The following is a 21,708-nucleotide window of genomic DNA, read 5'->3' on the forward strand; positions in this document are numbered from 1 at the left end:
GGACATCTCAATCTTTAATCATTACTTTCTCAGGTCACAGGCCTTCAGAAATTTTTGTTTTATCTCCAAGTAGTTTGTGTTTTCTGTGGTAAGTGTGATATTATTTTTTAAATTTTAGAATGCTGAAATGCAATTGAATCATAAATCCTGGCCTTGTCTTCTGTAATCCAGCTAAAGTCAATTACTATTTCGATGAGCGTTCTGTGGATACCTTAGCATTTTAAAATCAGACTGCGTCCACCATCGAGAAACTCATTGTGCCTTCCTCCCTCCCTCTTCTGTGTCCGACCGCATATACTAGGAAGGGCTGACGGCATCTTTGCATTGTTTCCTCTTCTTTTTGTTTAGATTTATTATTTTAAAGTATTTATTTATTTATTATGTTTACAGTGTTCTGCTTGCATGTATTTCTGCAAGCCAGAAGAGGGCACCAGATCTCATTACAGATGGTTGTGAGCCACAATGTGGTTGCTGGGAATTGAACTCAGGACCTTTGGAAGGACAGTCAGTGCTCTTAAATGCTGAGCCATTTTTCCAGCCCTTGTTTCCTATTCTAAAATGAGAACTCTGAATTGCTGAGAGATGCACAGGATGATGTAACTAAAGTTATTATAGTCTCTACGATAAGATACTTAAAGTCTTCAGTGTGTTAAATTAATCTTGATAATTGAATTCATTATGTTTTGATAAATATGTTTATCAGAAATTGTGTCTCACATTACACATATAAAGAAAATTTTAAAACCCTCATGTCCTAGAACAGCTGTTGTAGACAAACCTACCCTGGCCTTTTATGTGTGTTTTAAAAAGATTGGTTTATTTTATGTGTTTGAATGTTATTTATGCATATATGTCTGTGCACTGTGTATGTGCCTGTTGCCCACAGGAGCCAGAAGATCAGATTCCGTGGAACTGTAGTTATGGGTGGTTATAAGTCATCACGTGGGTGCTGAGAAGTAAACCCCAGTCCTCTGGAGGAGCATCAATTACTCTTTGTTGTGGAATATTTAACTATGCAAAGATGTGCTGCATTTGTTTAATTATATAAGGATGTGTTGCTGTTTTACCTTGCCTGCCTAAGGCACCTGACTGATCTAGTAAAAAGCTGAATGGCTAATAGTAAGAGAGGAGGTATAGGCGGAACTTCTAGGCAGGAAGAGGAAGTAGGAGGAATTTAGGCTTGGGAAGAAAAAAGAAAAGGAGACAACAGGGAGACACAGGGACCAGCGACCCAGACATGGAGAAAAGCAGAATGAAAGAAAGGCAAAAAGCTCTGAGGCAAAATGTAGATGAATAGAAAGAGGTTAAATTAAAAGAACTAGAGGGACAAGTCTAAGCTAAGACTGAGCATTCATAATTAATAATAAGTCTCCATGTCTTTATTTGGGAGCTGGTTGGTGGCCCAAAGAAAAAGCCAACTACAAATGGCGTCCAACGGTGGGGGGGCAGTGACACAAAGGAAAAGGACTGTGGAGCTTGGCCAATACAAGGTGGGATGGTCCCTCACAATTCCTGCTTCACAGAGAAGTATATCAGATAGCTTAGGCCTGTAGGCCAAAGACGGATGCTCCAATGGGGCAGAGGAACCTTGGGTGACTGTCCAAGCAGCCAGCTGCTTCCATCATGTCTATAGTTTTGGAAGCTATTTGCTCTGCACTTCCTATTTACTCCAGTAATATTATATCTTTCTCAGGTCTCTGATGGAGTTGAAGATGAGATAGTTATAGTTTTCCTTATTACTAAATTCAGAAAAGAAATGTACTTTAGAGATGTAATTTATAAGGCTGAGGAACATAAAAGCTTAAATTGTTTATCTAAGAAAATATTTTAAGGTCTAAAAAGATAATTTTGTGTTGGTAATAAAAGTTAAGATAGAAAGCAAATTAGGTACTCAACTTTAGATTCACCAAGGTAGGATACATAATGGAGTATTTTCTCTGAATTTTCCATATGCAAATGGACTGGATATTGTAAATGTAATTCTTATTTTATAATTATTCTTATTGTATGTAGTATTAATATGTTAAAGCTAAAACCTTTCTTTTTATTTATACAAAAAGGAGGAAATGTTGCAGAATATTTAACTATGCAAAGATGTGTTGAAGTTGTTTAACTATGTAAAGATGTACTGCATGTGTTTATGTTGTGGAATATTTGTTGAACTATGTAAAGTTGTGTTGCATTTGTTTAATTATGTAAGGATGTGTTGGTGTTTTACCTTTCTTGCCTAAGGCACCTGACTAGTCTAATAAAAAGCTGAATGGCCAATAGCAAGGGAGGAGATATAGAACTTCCAGGTAGGAAGAGTAAGCAGGAGGAGGAATTGAGGCTCAGAGAAGAAAGAAAAGGAGATGCCAGGGAGACACAGGGACCAGACAGACAGACATGGAGGAATCAGGAAAGGAGGACATACAGAATGAAAGAAAGGTAGAAAGCTCTGAGGCAAAATGTAGATGAATAGAAGCAAGTTACATTAAGTTAAAAGAGCTAGTGGGACAAGCACAGGCTAAGACCAAGCATTCATAATTAGTAATTAGTCTCCATGTCTTTATGTGGGAACTGGCTGGCAGCCCAAAGAAAAGGCCAACTATAGTTCTTAGCCACTTAGCCATCTCTCCAGCCCTTTTCGTGTATTGTTGTTGTTTGTTTGTCCATTTTTGAGACAGGGTCTCACTATCCAGCTCTGACTGGCTTGGAGCTCACTATATAGACTAGGCTGGCCTCAAACTCACAACGAGCATCCTGCCTCTACCTCCTAAGTGCTGAGATTAGAGGTGTGCACCACCATGCACATATTTTTTGTGTTTTTAAATAGATCACTTAGTTAGGCTTAAAGTGCTATAAAGTAACAGAGTAATAAACAAAACACATACTAATTAAAAACATTATGCAAGCTCAAAGTAAAGAATAGAATTCAAATTCATTTAGCCCATCCACTTTAATGTTAATTTGTATGTAATTTGATGTATAAATACACTGGATTTATGTAATTTCTCCCCCTCCTTCTCCTCAACTCCTCCCCTACCACCCAGACTCCTCTTGAATTCATGATCTTTTGTATTTATTGTTTAATACATAGTACATACACAGACACACAAAGAAACAAACAAACAAAAAAAACTATGTCTACTGAGTCAAATTAGCATTGGCCATATACACTTGGAAAACCCATTAGGTGTCTTGTCCCTATAGAAAACTGATTATCACTTCCTCAGCAGCTACTGGCTGCCTACAGCTCCTTACCTAGAGGTAGGGCCTTATGAAATTTTCCCTCATTTGTACTGGTCATTTAAGCTAAAAATTCTTTACCTTCATCTGGAAATTATATGTTCAGATCTTGAGGAGTAAGAAAGTTTACTGAAAATGAAAAAAAATGCTTTCTCAGAAAGTCTGCTCAATGAACTTTACAGAGAAAATAAGATTTGAAACTTGTCTTCTGGCCGAATATTTGAATATGTTGTTGCTAACTCTAAAGATGAATGAAGGTCTTGATAAAATCTTGTGAGGTATTTTACTTGGAAAATTATAAAAATAACAAAAGCCTAAACAATAACATAATATATATTGTAGTAATAAATTATGTAATCACAAAATATAATTGAAAACTCTAACATGATATGTTTCCATCTTAAAAAATCACCACTATTTCCAAAGCCAGAATTATTTATGATAAAGTTAATATGAATGAGTCACATTTGATCAAAATTTAACAGTAAATAAAGACCACACAATACTTCATAAGAAATCAGCATTTTAAATCATAAGGGCACTTTTGCTTAATATCAGAGCTTTCTGAACTCACTTACATAATTTAACACAATGTACTATTTGTCCAATGCTAGTTTAGATGAAAAATCATCTCACAGTTTAATGAAATAGAAATGATTTGGAATTGCCTATAAGACAGGTAACAGATCTCATAAACTGGTTTCACTTCTAAACATGCTAATGTACACATGCCTGTTCATCTAGGCAGCTTTTCTGAGCCATGGTAGAAGACTGTGGCTACATGCATCTTTAAAGTCTAGTATGAAGCATGTTATAGATCTGTTGTAATAGAACACCATCCTTTTAAGTATGACTCAGTGTTAAAACATGCAGAAGTGGAAAGAACCTACTCTCTCTCTCTGCCTCATCTTTCTCATGTGAAAATTAGTGTCTGAACTCATGCATCTTGAAGAGTGAGCAAGAATAAAATATAGTTCACACAAGACAGAACTGAGATGCATGAAAATCAAGAGAACTTGTTAAAAATGTGACATTCAAATCACCTTTCTATTCATTTCTACATTTAGCCTAGGCTAAACTAAGTTCATAAATACATAAGAGTAGATTATGTATACAATCTACGAAATACAGAATTCAACAGGAAATGTAAAATTTAGCATTTTTATTTCAGTTATGGAGTACGAGCATAGATATTTTGAAATAGCACATTTTAAGTGATAAAAGCATCTAGAAAAGAAAAAAAATGGTTTTGATAATAAAACTCCATCAAAGTATAGAAGCCACATTGGTTCTGTGACTTTGGATATGTCAGTATTTCTACGTATTAGTTTTATATTTATAAAATGAGCACAATAAGTACAATAAATATTATAAAAATTCATACAAAAAATTTCAAGCCTTTGGTGCTCAGAGAACACCTGGTAACTGTTTACTGATGCTCTTAATGCAGATTACGCACCATTATTCCATGTATTTGAACGTATTTTCATGTTTACTGCGATCCCATCCTAATTCTTCCCTAGTTAATCATAGTTATAAAAACAATTTTGAGTTAAGCACAAGGAAAGCATAAAATAATTCGCTGAAAGGAGTTAAATATTAGGGAAAGGGCTGAATGCAGGTCATGGACATGAGTAAAGAAAGCTGGCATAAAGCTAAGTGTTTTTCTAGTTCTAATTGTCATGGATTATTTTTGTTATTGTTTTGGGTGGTGGATAAGTACCTAAAAACATATTTGATAGTGAAAGTGTAAAATGCAATGTGAAGCTCTGTGGCTTATGTTTTGAATGGCTATTCTAACCATATAGATCATTAAAGATGTACAGACAGGCTATGGTTAATTTTGGTGTGTGGTATTTTTTTCCATTTTTTATGATAAAATTTATTTTTAAAAGGATGCTCAGAAGATTTTTGTTTCTGTTTACTAGTTATATACAAAATATGTATCACACAATTAGCTTATTCATCTTTTGCAGGGGTAGGGACTGCATGGCTAACATTCCCATTGAACTGGAACTCCACATTTCAGGATCAATTTCAACTGAATTTTAAAACATTCAAATACATAATAACTAAGCCACCAAGTTCTCTCCACACATTTCTCCATCAACTGATGTTCTTGTACAGCTCATTTACATCATCTACATTATTTCCAGCGGAAGTGACAGTATATGTGTTAGCAAACTGGCCTGCTTACAAACCTCAAGTTTAAGAGGAAAAAAAATTCTCTTAACATTTCTTGTATTTTTTTTCTTCACCATTCACTGAAAGTTGCAATGATTTTTTTTTTGTTTTGTTTTGTTTTGTTTTGTTTTTCGAGACAGGGTTTCTCTGTGTAGCTTTGCGCTTTTCCTGGAGCTCACTTGGTATCCCAGGCTGGCCTCGAACTCACAGAGATCCGCCTGGCTCTGCCTCCCGAGTGCTGGGATTAAAGGCGTGCGCCACCAACGCCCGGCAAGTTGCAATGATTTTTAATGGTAAAAAATAAAGCAGGTTATTAAAATTTAAATAAAATGAATTAAAAATTGAGAATTTTCATGATTGAGCAATTGCAGTTGTTTTAGTGTTCTATTGTTGTGAAGAGACATCATGACCATGGTAATTCTTATAAAGGAAAGCATTTAATTAAGGCTTGCAATCATGGCAGCACACAGGCAGACAGTCCTGGAGAAGGAGCTGAGAGGTCTATATCCAGATGCCGTAGGCATCTTCCTCAGGAAGGGAGAGGCACAGGAACTGGCTTGTTCTCTTGAAACCTGAAAGCCCACCCCCTCAGTGACACACTTCCTCCAACAAGGCCACACCCACTACAACAAGGCCACATCTCCTAATCCCTCTGAAGTAGTGCCACTCCCTAATAACCAAGCATTCAAATATATGAGCCTATGGCGACCATCCTTATTCAAACCACTACAGTCATGATATGCTAATGTCTACAGCTAGTGTCTAGGGTCTTCAGCATGGTCTCTTTTAGTGTTTCTAAAAAGTCATCATCAAGTTTGAATGGGGATTGTCTATTCCTTTAGGCAAATATATATATATATATTATATATTATATATATAAAATAAACATGGGCAAATAAACAAGTTATTTTTATTGTCATCTATTATGAAGCCAAGCAATGTGCATGTTCTACTTATTGGCATTTACATGTCTATAATACACGGGATTCTTTTGATTCCTTTATTAAAGTTTTTGGTGAGCTGTCAAAATATAAACAACCCTAATATTGACTTTACAATTAGCTAGGCTAAAATTGCAAATATCCTAGACATTCTGTGTGAACAACATGAGAGGATAAGTGGAAAATGCTAGTTTATAAATGCCTGGCTTTCAGAAATAAGTTCTAATTAGAATGATCTCTAGTCAAAAATGGCACACAAGTAATATTAAAATTTTAAATCTTAATGTACATCTAAGCTTAAAGTGCAAAATTGGGAAAGTTGTGCCAGTTTACCGCCAATACTTCTTATAAACAATTCCTTTACTAAATATTTTAAACAAGTACTTATTTTATATAAAAGCCTGAATATTATGTATTTTAATACTAAAAACAGAGGCACAGACCTGACACTTAAGCATCCTGGCAGTGGATCATGATCATACAATGCTTTTCTAGAGCTTTGCAAATTTTATATCATCCCCCCCCCCTGCCCCCCGCCAGGCCAACTGATCACAAGTCACTTCCAGTAAGGCTTAAGGACAACACGGATTGAGGACACACCAAGTCTCCGGCTCTTATTCACTACATACTCTTACATACTCTTTTTTCCATGTTTGGGTTAGGTTAATGTAAATTTATATATATTTATAAATAGCGAAAAACTACACATAAAATATATCTGTAAAAATTATTTATATGATTGTATTGACTTTTAAAAGCAAGACTTGAAGTATTTAAACTTAATTATGAACACTATTTCATTGAAGTGAATTGTGAATCCAACGCAGTATTAATTATAAAAAATTTTTCTATATCACATTTCAATGTTAAAAAAGTAAAATCCATTTTTAAAAAGTTGCCTAACATACAAACTACCTATTATTTACCAGATGTAACCCTAATAGATATTTCTCAGAATGTCTACATCCTAGTCGGAAATAGCACATCTCTAAGGGTTCTGATGTCACAGGTTTAAATATATATGCATGTAAACATTAAAGTGGTAATCTACAAAATGCTAGATTGTACTTAGCATTAGTGGAAATTACTTTATGAAGTCAAGTCCCCCTTAATTTGTCTCCTAAAATCTCTGTTGGTCTTAATCTTTCTAACGCCAGCAATTGTTGGCTATTCATATATTCTTAATAGCTCCTTCATCATGCTGGTGGCATGTGACTCCAGACCCTAAGCTGGACGACTGCTTCAAGTTACAAGCTAGCATTGTCTCCATAACAAGTTCTAGGCCTGCCAGGGCTATATAGCGAGACCCAGTCTCAAAGAATTAATAAAACAAACAAATAAAGCAAAACAAAATGTTCATCCATTCATGTTCATATATATAAACATACACATGAGCATCTTACTTTTATGAAAAATTCAGGTCTAGTTTTTAATTAGTATTTCATGTAGAACCACTTATAAATGTATTTGGATTTGAATATTATTCTTACAAAGTTAAGATCATGAAAGCACTTTCTCTTACAGTCAACTAATTGAGACTCTGAGTTACATAACTTTAGCAAATTCAGATCCTGGTTAAATAATGTGGGAGGAATAAAGGAGGCTGAAAGTACCATGTGTGTACCAAGATTTTTTGCAAAGTCAATGGTGCAATCAGAATTCTCTGTCACCTCAAGGCAAAACAATGGTGTGAAGATGGCTGCCATCAGGTAGGCCACGTGAGGTCAGGGTGAACTTCTGGAGGGCACAGGAGCTGAGACCTGTTTAAGACACAGTACTTCTGGATAGAAGACAGCATTTGGAACAGAAAGCAGTGAAGGCAAGAGGGCTCAGAAACAACCACATGAGTCGTGTCTGAAGGACGATGGCGGCTGAGGAACCAGAGAGCATGGAAACAGAAGAGGCGAGAAGCACCACCAGATGGGACCGTCAGCAACAGGCCCAAGAGCTTCCACACAGAGTGGAGGGCCACCGAAAGTGTTCAAAGAGGAGATGGGTGTGGTGGATCTGTGATTATTTCTACTCCTCTGTATTGATCTGTACTTGAGATACATAAAAAATTCCTTTTTCCATAACAGCACTTTCATATTTTGAAAAATGTAATTATGTTCTTCTACTAGAGATATAATTAGGATGGAATGAAATGGGGAGAGAGTGAAATGAGAGAAACTACTTAAGAAGACACTTCCCAGTTTTCCAAGTATTGAAATATGAACACAAAGGACCTGGAAAACAGGGAGAAAGGAAACAGAATATGTGTAATCTACTCTTTTCAAATGTTTCCAAGCATGTTCTTAGCAGTTGAGTGTGCATACTGTCCAGTCGTTGAGTTTGTCTTGATGTCTAGTGAGCAGCTCCTCAACAAGCCTTGAACCACGTGGGGGAAGTGATGTGTGCATGCCACACAGCAATTTGAAGAGTAGAGAGCATCATCACAGGGGTGTCTTGGCACCCTTCACATTATTTTTCCTGCCTTACTGAGGCCTGTGAGGAGGAACACCAGAGCCCACTCACGCGTTTGTCTAGATTGTACTTCCCAAGGCATCCTTTCAGCATCACATGGTGCTCTCCCACTGACAAAGCTGAAAGCTGGAACTGGTGCTTATAAAGAACATCAAATATGCTGCATGAGGGCACTGCTGTCCTCTTTCCAGTGATGTCGCTTCAGCAGTGTTTTCAGAATGACTGGCAGTTCAGTTGCACTCACTAAATAGTATCTCCTTAAAGTGTTCATTCATAAGATTTTGGCAAACTACAATACATTTACAGTGCTTTCAAAAAAAGTAAACATCAGTCAAATAAAACTGATTTCAAAGTTCAACCAGAGTTGGATAAGATGGCTTCTTATTTAAGAGTCATAATTATCACAACCAGAGGTCTAGATGTAAATTCCAAGGTCTGAAGATTGTACCCTTTGTCTTACCACGTTAGAAGAGATACAATTCATTGGAGATAGATCCTGGCTGACTCTTTAAAACAATAAACAGATTTTTTTAAATACACTGCCTCAAATCATTCAGCCTACTTGTCTAATAATGCATGCCACTGGTGTGTGAACATCATTTCAGTTTCAATTGTTCCAAAGCTGGTTTTGTTAAAAGGAATTGAGAAGAAAATTAATATTTACTGAGGTGGTGACTAGGAAGTCCATCGCCATGGCAATTCTACTGTGTTAACAATAAGTTGCACTATACAGCTTAGCAACAGTGGTGTTCACACTGCTTAAGTATTCAGACAAAATATTCAGTGTAATTATAAATATTTATGGGGAAATTGCCATCCATAAAAGTACGAAGTGACCAAGCTGCTCATTAGAAAGCCTCAGATTTACCTGACATTGCCCTTGGTATTTCGCAGAACAGTTGCTGCAAAATTCTGTGTGACCCCCACCAAGCTGATTCCATCCACTTCCACAATCTGGTCATTGACTTGGATCCTGGAGAAAAAGAGAAAATAGCACCCACAGTGAATTCATCTGTTAACGTGCTGCCCTTTCCAAGAAAGTAACCTGACCAAACACTTGCTGACTCCAAACTTATCTTATGCACAATAGGCTCCAGATTGTAGTAAAATATCTTCAAAGATACTTAATATCTTTTGAAGATTGCAGAGACAGCTCAGTTGGTACAAGGCTGAACTTGACACCCAGAAACTGTGTGAAAATGTCCACAGTGGATCCCTGCGGCTGGCTGGCCAGCCAGCCAAGCATGTGTAACTAATTCAAGGCCAAAGAGATACTCAAGAAAATGTAGACAGCACCCAAGGAACGAAACTTGAAATTATTCTCTTTGCATCTACACTCATGTGCATATACATGTACACATACCCACATAAATATATAAATGTGTGTACAGATGCAGACATTACAAAAAATAAAAATACCACTGGGAGCTAGAAAAGTAATATTGAAAGGATTCATCTTATCACACATATTCTTAAAAAATATAACTATAATGCATGGCAGATCTCTAGCACGTGTTGTGCCTAATTAAAGGTAACTGAAACTGCTGCAGTATCCTTGGAGCCTAATCCCTGATGCTGCTCTCCTCCCTCAGGGACAACATCAGGAAGTGCCTCAGTGCTTCAGATATACAATGTTCACATGTGTGCGTGGGTGCTTATATATACTCAAAGATAGATGTTTATGTATGTATGTTTCTGAGATGCCTATTACATTAATATTGATAAATGTGAAGTACTTCCAAATGTACACACATGTTTTACATACACCATGTTTTATTCCTCATAAGGAATACTGCGGGCATGGAATAACGTGGTATGAAATTGATAACATACACTCAAGCACCCAATTTCCAGCTTTATCAAATCTGAGCACTGTGCAATACTTGAATCATAGTTTTTTTAATAATGTATTACAGAACAGGGGAAGCCCCTTAGCTGTTTTCTTATAATCTTCTTGCCTTTATTTCTTCAGTATAGATGGCCACATACTATTTTGTGTGTGTGTTTAGCAATAGATGCCAACGAATGCATATAAGTATACTTCTCATCTTATTACTTACTTTACTCACTCAAAATTAAATTTAAGATTTTTTTCCCTCTGGCAACCATGGTTGTAATTTTAGCTAATTCGTTTTGACAACTATATCATAGTATCTTTTGTGCATCTACTTTCTCTAGATGGACATGCATCATTTTTAAATTTAGCTATTATAAACACAGCTGTAAATAATCAATCTGCTATATGCTTTTTTAAACACACGAGTCCTTCCAGGGTATACACTTGACTCAAAGAGTTTCAATCACAGTAGAAATTAAACAAACATACGGGAGTCAAAGAATCCTTGGTGTTTTCAGATCTTTTAGAGGTTGTCAATCATGGAGTTTCAGAGCTAACCAAGCTTTATTATTCTGACATTACTTACCTACCTTGTTCCTTAGAGAAGGCAAAGGAAGTGGGTGTGCTAAGGATGGAACCCAAGGTTCGCAGGCAAGCTCTCCGCCATTGGGCTCTACCCCTTGCTAGGAAACCCAGTTCCCCAAATACTCTTTCAATCAGATTAATTTTCTTACTACTTTTGGAAATGATTAGGCAGCCGAATAAAATCCTTGACCTCTTTATTTTATGTTCATGAAAGTCATCTTTTAAGTTCTTCAGGGGCCACCTGTATTTGAACATCGCCTTCTGAAGGACCCATCCAAGTGACCATGTGGGCTTTCAAAGCCAGTCACAGCACGGCGCTGCAGAAAGACACCTCAGCGCTCAAGCGCCGCTCCCACCCCATCTCAGAGTCATTGTGAGCGGCTCCCACCCCATCTCAGAGTCACTGTGAGCGGCTCCCACCCCATCTCAGTCATTGTGAGTTTCAGAGACAATAGAAATATTATTTGTTGCCATCCAAGTCTGCCAGCAGTTTATTTTTCTTTCTTTTGATTTTTCTCCTTCTGTATTTTGTTGTACTCCTCCACCCCCGTTTTTGCCATTCTGGTTCTAGACCTAAGACGATGATGATCATGGTGGTGGCAGCAGCAGCCCTGGCTGGGGACCCTCACTGAAAATAAGAGGGAGCGGGCCCTTGCCCTCTTGCCATGGAGAGCTCTGCAGGGGTTAAGGGGCTCCATGGCCCTCAGGGACAGCAGAAGAACTGCCTCACTACCCTTTGAATTCTCTTCTGAATTTACGAGTTCAAATCCTTTCACAAGCATTTCATGACTCCTACAGGGAAATCAGACTTCACAGAAATACTGCTGGATGTGTGTTGTGTTCCTCTGAGGCCTTCATGTGTGGCTAAGGGTGCAAACTGAAGCTGTCCGTTCTCTCTTCCCCTCGCCCCTCCCCTTCTCTCTTTCTTCCTCTGTCTCTGTCTCTCTCTGTTTTTTGAGACAGGGTTTCTCTGTGTAGCTTTGGAGCCTATCCAGAACTCACTCTCTAGACCAGGCTGGCCTGAAACTAATAGAGATCTGGCTGCCTCTGCCTCAGAGTGCTGGGATTAAAGTCATGCACCACCACCGTCCGGCTTAAAATGTGTAACCCAGGCTGGCCTGGAACTCATGATCCTCCTGCCTTTGCCTCCTTCAGCAAATTATTTGCCACCACAACCGGCACTGTCTGTGTGATTGAATACAAGTGTCCATCATTAAGTGACAATGAAATAACTCCCTAAGAATGGTATTAATAAATACAAATTACAGAGTCTCTGAAATTATGAAGATGTGATCCAGTTGGATTTTTTACTGTAAACAGTTCACTATAGGTCTATTCCTGGGTTCTCTATTTTGTCCTATTGATCTACTTACTTATTTGTAAATACCGCCATTTTCTTGATTCCTAAAGCTTTAAAAGAAAATCTTTAAGTCAGATGATGTCCCTTTCCAAACTTTGTTCTTAGCCTTCATTCCTGAGTGTGCCGTTTTGAATTTCCTTCCTTTCTTCCCATGTAAAGCATCCTCGTCCATTCATCAGCACTCACTGTTGCGGTCCGAATGTGAAATGCCCCTCACAGTCTCAGGCTTGCACTCCTGATCCCCAACTGGTGGCCGTGTTTGGAAAGTCTTGCTGGGGGAAGTGGTCACTGGAGGTGGGCTTTGAGATTCACATCCTGGCCCCACTTCCTGTTCTCTCTTTCTGCTCCCCGAGTGAGGCTGAAATGTGGTCAGCCAGCTTCCTTTCCCTGCCTCCATGCCTTCCTGGCCTGGGACCATGTCTCTGTGCAGGCTGGAGGGCTCTGTTCCTCTGGACCTGTGAGTCTGAAGAAGCTCCTGGCTTCCTCAAGCTGCTCTTGTCAGGGTATTTTATCCAAACAATGGAGGGAAACTAGAACATCCATCAATTAACTTAATGAGATTATTCCCTGAGACTTCACTGGATACAGAGATAAAATTAAGGAGAATTCGCATCCTGACAGTATTTTTTCCTCCCTGTAAGTAGGAATGTAACTCCATTCATTGATTCATATTTGATAGCTTCAGCAGAATTTTATAGCTTCCCTCATATGGAGCCTAAAATTTTGTCAGATGTACTTAATTTTGGAAGATGATAATATAACCATTATTTCTTTTCATTTCAAATTTTGTTCATTCCTTCCTGATCTACTGTGAGTGGCTAACAGTGAATAACTTTTATGTAACAAACTCATGTCTTACCAATGACAAAATTACTATGTTTGAGAAGTTTTCTTTTTTAAATAAATCTAGCTGAAAGAATATTCCTGCAAATACTATTTCAGAGAACAAACTGCCCCTGCTTGCTTTCTATGTAGTCTTATAAAAAGTGATCACATTTGCTTTCAGATTCTGAGAAGGGATCAGGCCTTCATTCTTCAGAGAATACTTCCAGGGTTGGGCAGGGATACTCCAATGCAGACAAGAAGTCTCCCAGGGGATTTCTCTGCTCCCAAATTAATTTCCTTTGTACTACTGACACAAAGCAATGTGTAACAAGAAGATAATTAGATTGGGGAGTGGTGGCAGAGTCCAGTAACAATGGCAATTCTGGAGACTGAGGCAGGAGGGTTTGCTTGAGAACAAGATTTTGAGACCAGCTTGGAGAATGAAGCAAGGCCCTGTCTTAAATAAATAATAAGCATAGCGCAATGCAGGCAGAGACAGCTGAGCTCAAGTTCAAGTCTTCAAGCTTTGGTGGCAAGCAACCCCAAGTCCACAAGAGAAGAAAAGTAGAAACTAACTGGGAAAAGCAGGATGCATTGGGGAACAGGACCTTTCAAACGCTGATTATCGCCAACATGACATAAAACAAATTAGAAATGTGTTCTTGACACCAGGCAGATGTGAGAAAGGAATCTCATTTTTAAAAAGTTTTGAAAGTATTTAAAGCCTATAAAGCATTAAATGTAAATCAGTAATGCTGTTCCTATTGTAAAAAGCACACAATTGACACCCTCCTACAGAGCATTGTTATTGTTCTATTTCTACAAATGTTTATTCAGCTGCTTCTGTTCAATGACTTCAGTTCATTTTTCTTAACTCTATTTTGTACAAAACCTTGGATTTTTGACCATGAATTACTTTAAGACTTATTCCTTAGTTCCAGAGGGTCTTGTCTAAGATGTGTACTGTCACAGAGTAGGAAACAAAAAACAAAAAGTCAAAACCTTCTCATCCTATCTTTCATAACACACACTTTAATACTCTGTAGTTTGGGTAATTATTATTCTGAATGAGATATGCAAGGAGGTCAAGGAGGAAAGCTAGCACAGATAATAATGCCATTTTCTGACTGAACTGGAAACTTGAAGAGGCACATCTAAATGACACTGGGGATACACTGTTGTTCCCAAGACTCACCCAACACAATACTTGTAAAAGAAGGCACTTGGGGCAAAGGCAGAGATAAACTGGGGAGGGGCCCCGCTTAAAGGAGCCCAACAAATACCAATGAACATGTGGGAAAACCTGGTCTACAGATAGGGTCTAGACCACTAACTCAAAACCCGAGCCTTGTGGCACTCCAAAGAACGAAATACACAACACAATGAGAATATGTGGGTAAAATAAACTAGGATAAAAGATAGTTAGTTTTACAAGAAAATAATGAAGAATAGAGTCAATACAAAAAATACCAGTTTCTGGAACAATGTAAAGGAAACAGAGAAGCTGGGCTCATGTGATGGTACACACCTTTAATTCCAGCACTCGGGAGACAGAGGCAGGTAGATCTCTTAGTTCAAGCCTAGTTTGGTCTGCAAAGTGAGTTCCAGGACAGCCAGGGCTACACAGGGCAACCTTGTCTCAAGAAAACAAATGAACAGGAAAAGAGAGAAAAGGGGAAATAGAATTCAAAGTCTTTATGCTAAATTTGGGATAAAAATCAGATTGTCAGATAGGTTCCATTTGTCCCATGCTTGAAGCATGAGTTTGAGAGTCTTTCCTAGACAGTGATTAAAAATAAACTAGAGGACTAAGAAGAAAACGGCCCATGAGCCACAGTGTAGGCCATCATTTTGAAAGCAACAATTTTGATAGAAAGCTAAGGGTAGGGAGTAAATACAGACTTTGACATGTTTAAGTTTAGACTTCCGTATTAATTCTGTTGGTTGTGTTTAATCGTGTTTTCGCTAAAATGGAGGAACAGGTAAGAAATTTCTGTCAGTTAAATAGTGGAGGCAGTTCGTTTGGACCACTTATTTCTGTAGATTCTCACGGAAACACCAATGAATAATACATTTGCCAAAAAAAAAAAAATCAACAACAACAAAAAAAAGAAAAACGCATACCAGTAACATTTTTAAAAATTAGAAATACATGTAATTAGTGAACATTTTAAAGGGCTTAGGGAAGGTGCTGAAGAGATGCTTCAGCAGCTAAGGGTACTCACTGCTTTATAGAATGACCTGGGCTCAGTTCCCAGCACCCACAGCACAACTGACTGTAACTCCAGTTCCAGGAAACCTGATGCCTTCTGGCCACTGTAAGTAGCTACATGCATGTGGTACACAGGCATACATACATGTACATGAATTAAAATAATAAATTGTTAAGGACAAGGGTACAAGAAAAAATTAAAACTTGAAGGGCAATAATGTCATGGCATTCAAATTATTAAAGATTCTATTGGATCGAAATAGTACATCTGAATGGGGTATAACAGCTGCCATTTGGGAGTTCTGCTCTGGGGAGCACAAATTGAATGTTGTTTCTGAAGGGCACTTTAGCAACATATTTCTAAAGCATTCAACATGCATGTAATATGCATTGACATAGTAATGCAAGTTACCATTATTTAATTAGTTTCAAAGAAATAATCAGAGATGTTCTTGATAATTTGCATATAAAAATGTTGACATGACCCCCATGTTAAAATAAAAAAATGCCAAAAACATCTATAAGTTACACACACACACACACACACACACACACACACACACACACACACACAAATTGCAATAAAGATATCTTTAAAATCCATTGTAAAAATGAACTACATGTTAAACTGTAATGTACTATTTATGTACTGACTGTGGAGTTAGACACCATAGGTTTATAGTGAGGCTATGCTACTTACTTCTGAGTGCACATAAGACACTTTAGCTTCCTTCTATATACAACAGAAGCAATAAAATGCATAATAAACCAACATTATTAGCAAGAGCAAATAAGTTAAAATACACGGAGCACAGATCACTGCTGTCACAATGTAAGCATTCAACAAATATTCTCTTGATGAATAAAATGTATAAAAACCCAAAGTTAGCCGGGCGGTGGTGGCGCACGCCTTTAATCCCAGCACTCGGGAGGCAGAGCCAGGCGGATCTCTGTGAGTTCGAGGCCAGCCTGGGCTACCAAGTGAGTTCCAGGAAAGGTGCAAAGCTACACAGAGAAACCCTGTCTCGAAAAAACCAAAAAAAAAAAACAAAAACAAAAACAAAAAAAAAAAACAAACAAAAGGCTGTGCAGAAGTATCCCTTTACCCATGATCTTACTTTCCATGCTTTCAATTACCCATGATCATCTGTTGTCTGAAAGTATTTAGCAGAGAATTCCAGAAGTAAACAATCCCAAACTTCCAAACCGCGTGGCATTTAGTCTAAGTAACAGGATGAAATCTGCCTTCGTGTTTTGTCCTGTCAGGATGAGAGCCATCCATTTGCCAGGGATATACATACTGTGTCTGCAATCATCCTGATAGTCACATAAGCATTAAGTTACCAGATGAGCAATCACAGTATCACAGCACCTCTGTTCAAGTAACTTACTTTAGTTAGCAGTGGCCCCAAAGTACAAGGTAGTGTTGGTCCCTAAGAGTAAGAAGATAATTCAACTGTGCCAAAGATAGTGGGCTGCCTTTAAGTGAAAGGTGAAAGTTATCAACTTAAAAGAGAAAAAGGAAAGTGCATTGACATACAAGGGTTGCTAAACTCCATGGTCAGAACAAAGGCAGAGCTGTTTTCTGAGATTTGGTTCTGGCTCTCGTTTCAGGAATCTACCCAGACTGGGAACAGGCCTGTGGGGAGACAGACTACGAAGACTTAGGGTCTTCCCTTACTTAACTAAGTAAGCAAAGCTGCACCAACTGAAGGACTCCCAGAGGAGGACCAGCAGCAGAACGCTGACAGTGCCTAGCAACACGGGCGAACTTGGCTCTCTTCTCTCTACAGTCATCACATTAGCCTAAAAGAGCACTGAATGCACTGACAGCGATGCTACCATTTCTATAGCGACTAGGGAAGGAGCGTGAAGGGCTTCCCTTAGCCAAAGCATTACAAGAACGACTCCTGAAGCAAGAGCATGGGGAGGATGAGAAAATAATGAAGCTGAAGGCCCTGGACTCAGGGTCTACAGTCTATAACCCAAGGCCCAAAAGAAATTCTCTCAGATGCAAGGGACAAAAGGGAAGCAATACACATCATTTGGAGTGTCCACACGTCCACAGAAAATTTACCATGTCTAATATATAGCAGAAAACCAGTATTATGGCATGCTCTAATTCCTTTAATGTGTCTGTGTAAACATGATGCTTGCACGTACCCACGTGCCCCACCCCCCAAAAAAGACTGTAACAAGTACTATAAAGGAGAAAAGAAAAACTGTCATCTAGAGAGAATTTGTCACCAGGAGTCCAGGTGAGGAAGTGTTAAAGGACGTCTGTCAACGAGAAGGCATGACATTAGGTAGAAATGTGTGTCTTGCCCAGGAAAAGAATGTGAGGAGGCCAAGAAGAGCCCAGGCTGCAAATCGCTCCAACACTGACACTGATCACAGCACAGAGCATGCTCTTCAGCCTCCTCAAACTGCCGAGAGGCCTCAGTGCTGACTCAGAACCAGGCGCTAGCTGTAAGGCTAATGAGACTGTAGAAGTTGGGCTACTCTTGGGTTCTTTAATGTGTTCATATAGTTATTTGTTGGCATGATACTTCTGTGAAGGGGGCTGGGGACAACTCTACTTCTCAAGGTGTGTTCCAACAAAGAAGCAAGGATGAAAGGCAGGGACAGCAGCTGAGACGACATTAATGATGTTCATGGGATTTCAATGTGCATGGAGATACAGATCTATCAGCAATATCCCAGTTCCCCAAGAGAAGATCTAATATCAATAGTGAAACAACACAGGACAACAAAATAAAATAAATATTTGATAATAAATAAGATGAATCAAATTTAATTTTTAAAATAAGTGAGGAAAATATAAAATGGCCTGTGTTTGAAACCAAATCTAGGAGTGCTGAATGAAATCTTTTTCTTTGTATTTTCATTTTGCATCTTTGTTTGGATTTGTGACCCAGTCACCTAAAAGGTGATGCATAATCCTTTTGTTTTGCTTGGCACTAACTGTAAGGATTATTTCCTATCTCCCTGAAATGACTTTCACAAACGAGGTAGATTTTTACAAGTTTAATTCACTTAGATGAAAGGGGTCCTTTCAATGTATTACAAAATTGTATTAGTATTTCCCACTTTAATTCAATTTTATTTTTTATTTTTTGGTTTTTCTAGACATGATTTCTCTGTGTAGCCCTGGCTGTCTTGGAACCTACTGTGTAGATCAAGCTGGCCTCAGAGATCTGCCTGACTCTGCCTCCAAGTATTGGGATTAAAGGCATGGGCCACTATGCCCAGCTTAGGACCTACAACTTTGTTTATTTTTATTTATTTTTTATTGTGTTAATTTGTAAGTGTACTCATGTCCACACATGTGGAAATCAGAGAACAGCTTTTAATAACATCCTATTGGCAACAATATTTTCCATGATTAACTCAGCATCTTTCTTGAGATCCTGTCTCAAAAAGTAAATAAATAAATAAAAATCAATTTGGTACTACCCCTTTACAACCCTGTATATACCAACAGGTGTTTCAGGATTATGAAAGACAGAGTGATGCTGCTGTGAGTCTCAACAGAGACCATGATTCATTGACTACTTGAGAAGAAGGTTATGCGGTATGTAATCTAACATAAAAATGTTATTTGTGCAGTGTTCTTTGAATTCCGCTGTCATCATCTGAGGTCTTTGTTCATTTCTCTTGTCCCCTGCCAGTTTCCCATCAGAAGCCTGGTGTCAGGCAGAATCTTTCCATTAAAGATACATGACCTTTGAGCTGATGCAAGCTAAAACATTAAGCTGTAATTACCCGGAACAGGCTGCCAGCCTCTGCTCATGGAGAGGTCTCCTTCTACGTGTTCAAGTAGTGCTCTAGCACCTGTTTCTTTGTAGGAGACATGGAAGAACACTAGTCTCCATAATTCCTCTCAGGGCAGAAGTAGATTCTTAAGTTCCCCTCCACCTCTGTCATTTTCCAAAGCATCAGAATTATGAAATTCATTTGAACATTTCTGAAATAAAGTTATATGTCAGCTTCCCCAGGATACACTCTTAAACCATACACATCATGTTATGGCCCACTTCCCACTGAGTAAGTAGATGGGTGGACAGAAAGAAAGGCAGACAGACAGACGCACATTTATTGCATAGCTATTCTGCTACCAATAAGAAAGTAATTCACATGCTTTAACATTCTCCCACACCTGAGAAACACTGAAAAAAATGTTTTTAATCAAAAGAAGAAGATCACACTGACAGAAATTTGCGGGGCAGTTCCCGGGATCCAATTCACATTCAACAGTATCAAGCTCACCTGCCATCCCGCTGAGCAGCGCCACCATCTGTCACTGTCTTGACAAATATCCCCAGCTTCTCCAGGCCTGCATCGGCGCCAACGCCCATTCCAATAATGCTTATGCCAAGCCCATCCTCATCTAGGAGAAAGAGAAGACAGTGAGCAGCAGGCTTTGTCCTGTTCTGGGTGGATTAGCTGGATGGTGAGGCTGCTTGCTGCTTCTAGCTTTGTTATACATTGTGCATGGGACAAGTGATGTGTTTGCCTACACAGGTCAAGAGCCTCAAATGGTTCAAGAATTCAGACATTCTTCTGCTCTTGTTGGCAATCCAGTGTGGTCCTAGCGAAGACAATAATTTGGTTCTTGAAGAATCAATGGATCTCAAAACTGAGTCTCCGATTACCCTATGCAATATTTTAGTCATGAACAAACATACTCAACAACAATTTTAATTTTAAATAAATGTGACCCATAGTTATTTGGAATTCCATCTTTTCCTTTTTATCATCTACTCCTGTTAAGAAGATTGCATGAAGCCTGGAGTTAGCTCAGTGGCCAAGCACTCTCCTACTGTGCCTTATGCCTGAGTTTGATTTTTAGCACAACAAAAGAAAAATAAAGATTGGGTGTATAACTGAGAACACTCTTCTATGCTTCTATACGAGGACCCATACTCATCAGTAACAATTAGCAGTATATGCATGGGCACACCTTTATGAATATACAAACACACACAGGCAGACCCATGCTCATGTATATTTAGCTTTTCTTTCCTTTACACAAATAAGACTTCAATTCTTATGGCATCACACACATTTAAAATTAATAATACCTCATGGATAAACTTTTATAGTCCTAAATCATTTCTAATGACTGCATAATATTTCATGATGATATATCACAGTATATTAAATCACTTCCTTATTAACAATAAGTCACCTTTATTTCCATTTTATTGGCCCTGTAAGCAATACTGAAAGTTATATTTCAAATTCACTTACAAATCATGTGTTTATTCACATTTCCATTTGTCCTTTCCATGAGCATATGTAATTCACCATCAGTAAAATTAAAAGGCTTTGTTAACATTCAAGGTTATTTTTCTGGTATCCTCAAAGTCTTTATAATCATGATTTACCAGCAGTATTAAAAAACAGATACTATCTAATCAGCAGTTATGGATCATTAAAGGAAAACTAACCCACAAACTCAAGAGAATACATTTAAAGTAACTTTCAGCAATTGTTATTGTTATATTCACAATGTGTTTCAGAGAAGGTTTTGTCTCAGTGATCATTATTTGTAACTCAGTACATCTAGACAATCCTGTATCTTTACCCTACATTTGTTTCTAGAGTTGCCTTTAGTAACATTGTACCTTCCTGGATTCCGTGGTGTCTTCCCTGCATGAGTTTTGACATGAAGTCCAGCCAAGAGAAGTCCTCCTCCATTGCAGGCATAGGAATCTCTCCAGGGTGAGAACATGAATATCCGCTGATGTGTGAGTGATCACTGAAACTACTGTAACCCATTACCCTTAGGATGTCTGCACACATGCAATTTCTCATATGTATTTTACTCTAATCATTCCTCTTGTGTAAATAACCTGAGCTTGGTCAGGAGGATTCTCTTGCTAAAGATTTTCCAACACTCACCACATTGTGAAAGTTTCTCCCCAGAGTTCTCTTGTGCTTGTGAAGGTTTGATGTGTTTCAGCAGGGCTTGGTGGGTGGAGGTAGTTGCATATTGGTCATCTGTATGGTTTTATTCCCTCCTACATGAATTCTCTTGTGTGTATCATGGTAAACTGATGGTTGAACG

At 38.3% G+C, this 21,708-nt stretch overlaps 1 protein-coding gene across 12 annotated transcripts in view; it reads right to left on the minus strand.

Annotated features, from left to right (window-relative positions):
- Ppp1r9a (protein phosphatase 1 regulatory subunit 9A) overlaps positions 1 to 21,708 on the minus strand; it is a 268,989-nt gene that overhangs the window by 93,034 nt on the left and 154,247 nt on the right. For all 12 annotated transcript variants that reach the window (XM_042272774.2, XM_042272773.2, XM_042272772.2 and 9 more), the window contains exons 4-5: positions 19,905 to 20,025; positions 9,685 to 9,789 (exon numbers count right to left, since the gene is read on the minus strand). In XM_042272774.2, the coding sequence (XP_042128708.1) occupies positions 9,685 to 9,789; positions 19,905 to 20,025 (226 nt within the window). The remainder of the gene's footprint in view (positions 1 to 9,684; positions 9,790 to 19,904; positions 20,026 to 21,708) is intronic.

Source organism: Peromyscus maniculatus, chromosome 3 (assembly GCF_049852395.1).
Source record: "Peromyscus maniculatus bairdii isolate BWxNUB_F1_BW_parent chromosome 3, HU_Pman_BW_mat_3.1, whole genome shotgun sequence".
Lineage (NCBI taxonomy): Eukaryota > Metazoa > Chordata > Mammalia > Rodentia > Cricetidae > Peromyscus > Peromyscus maniculatus.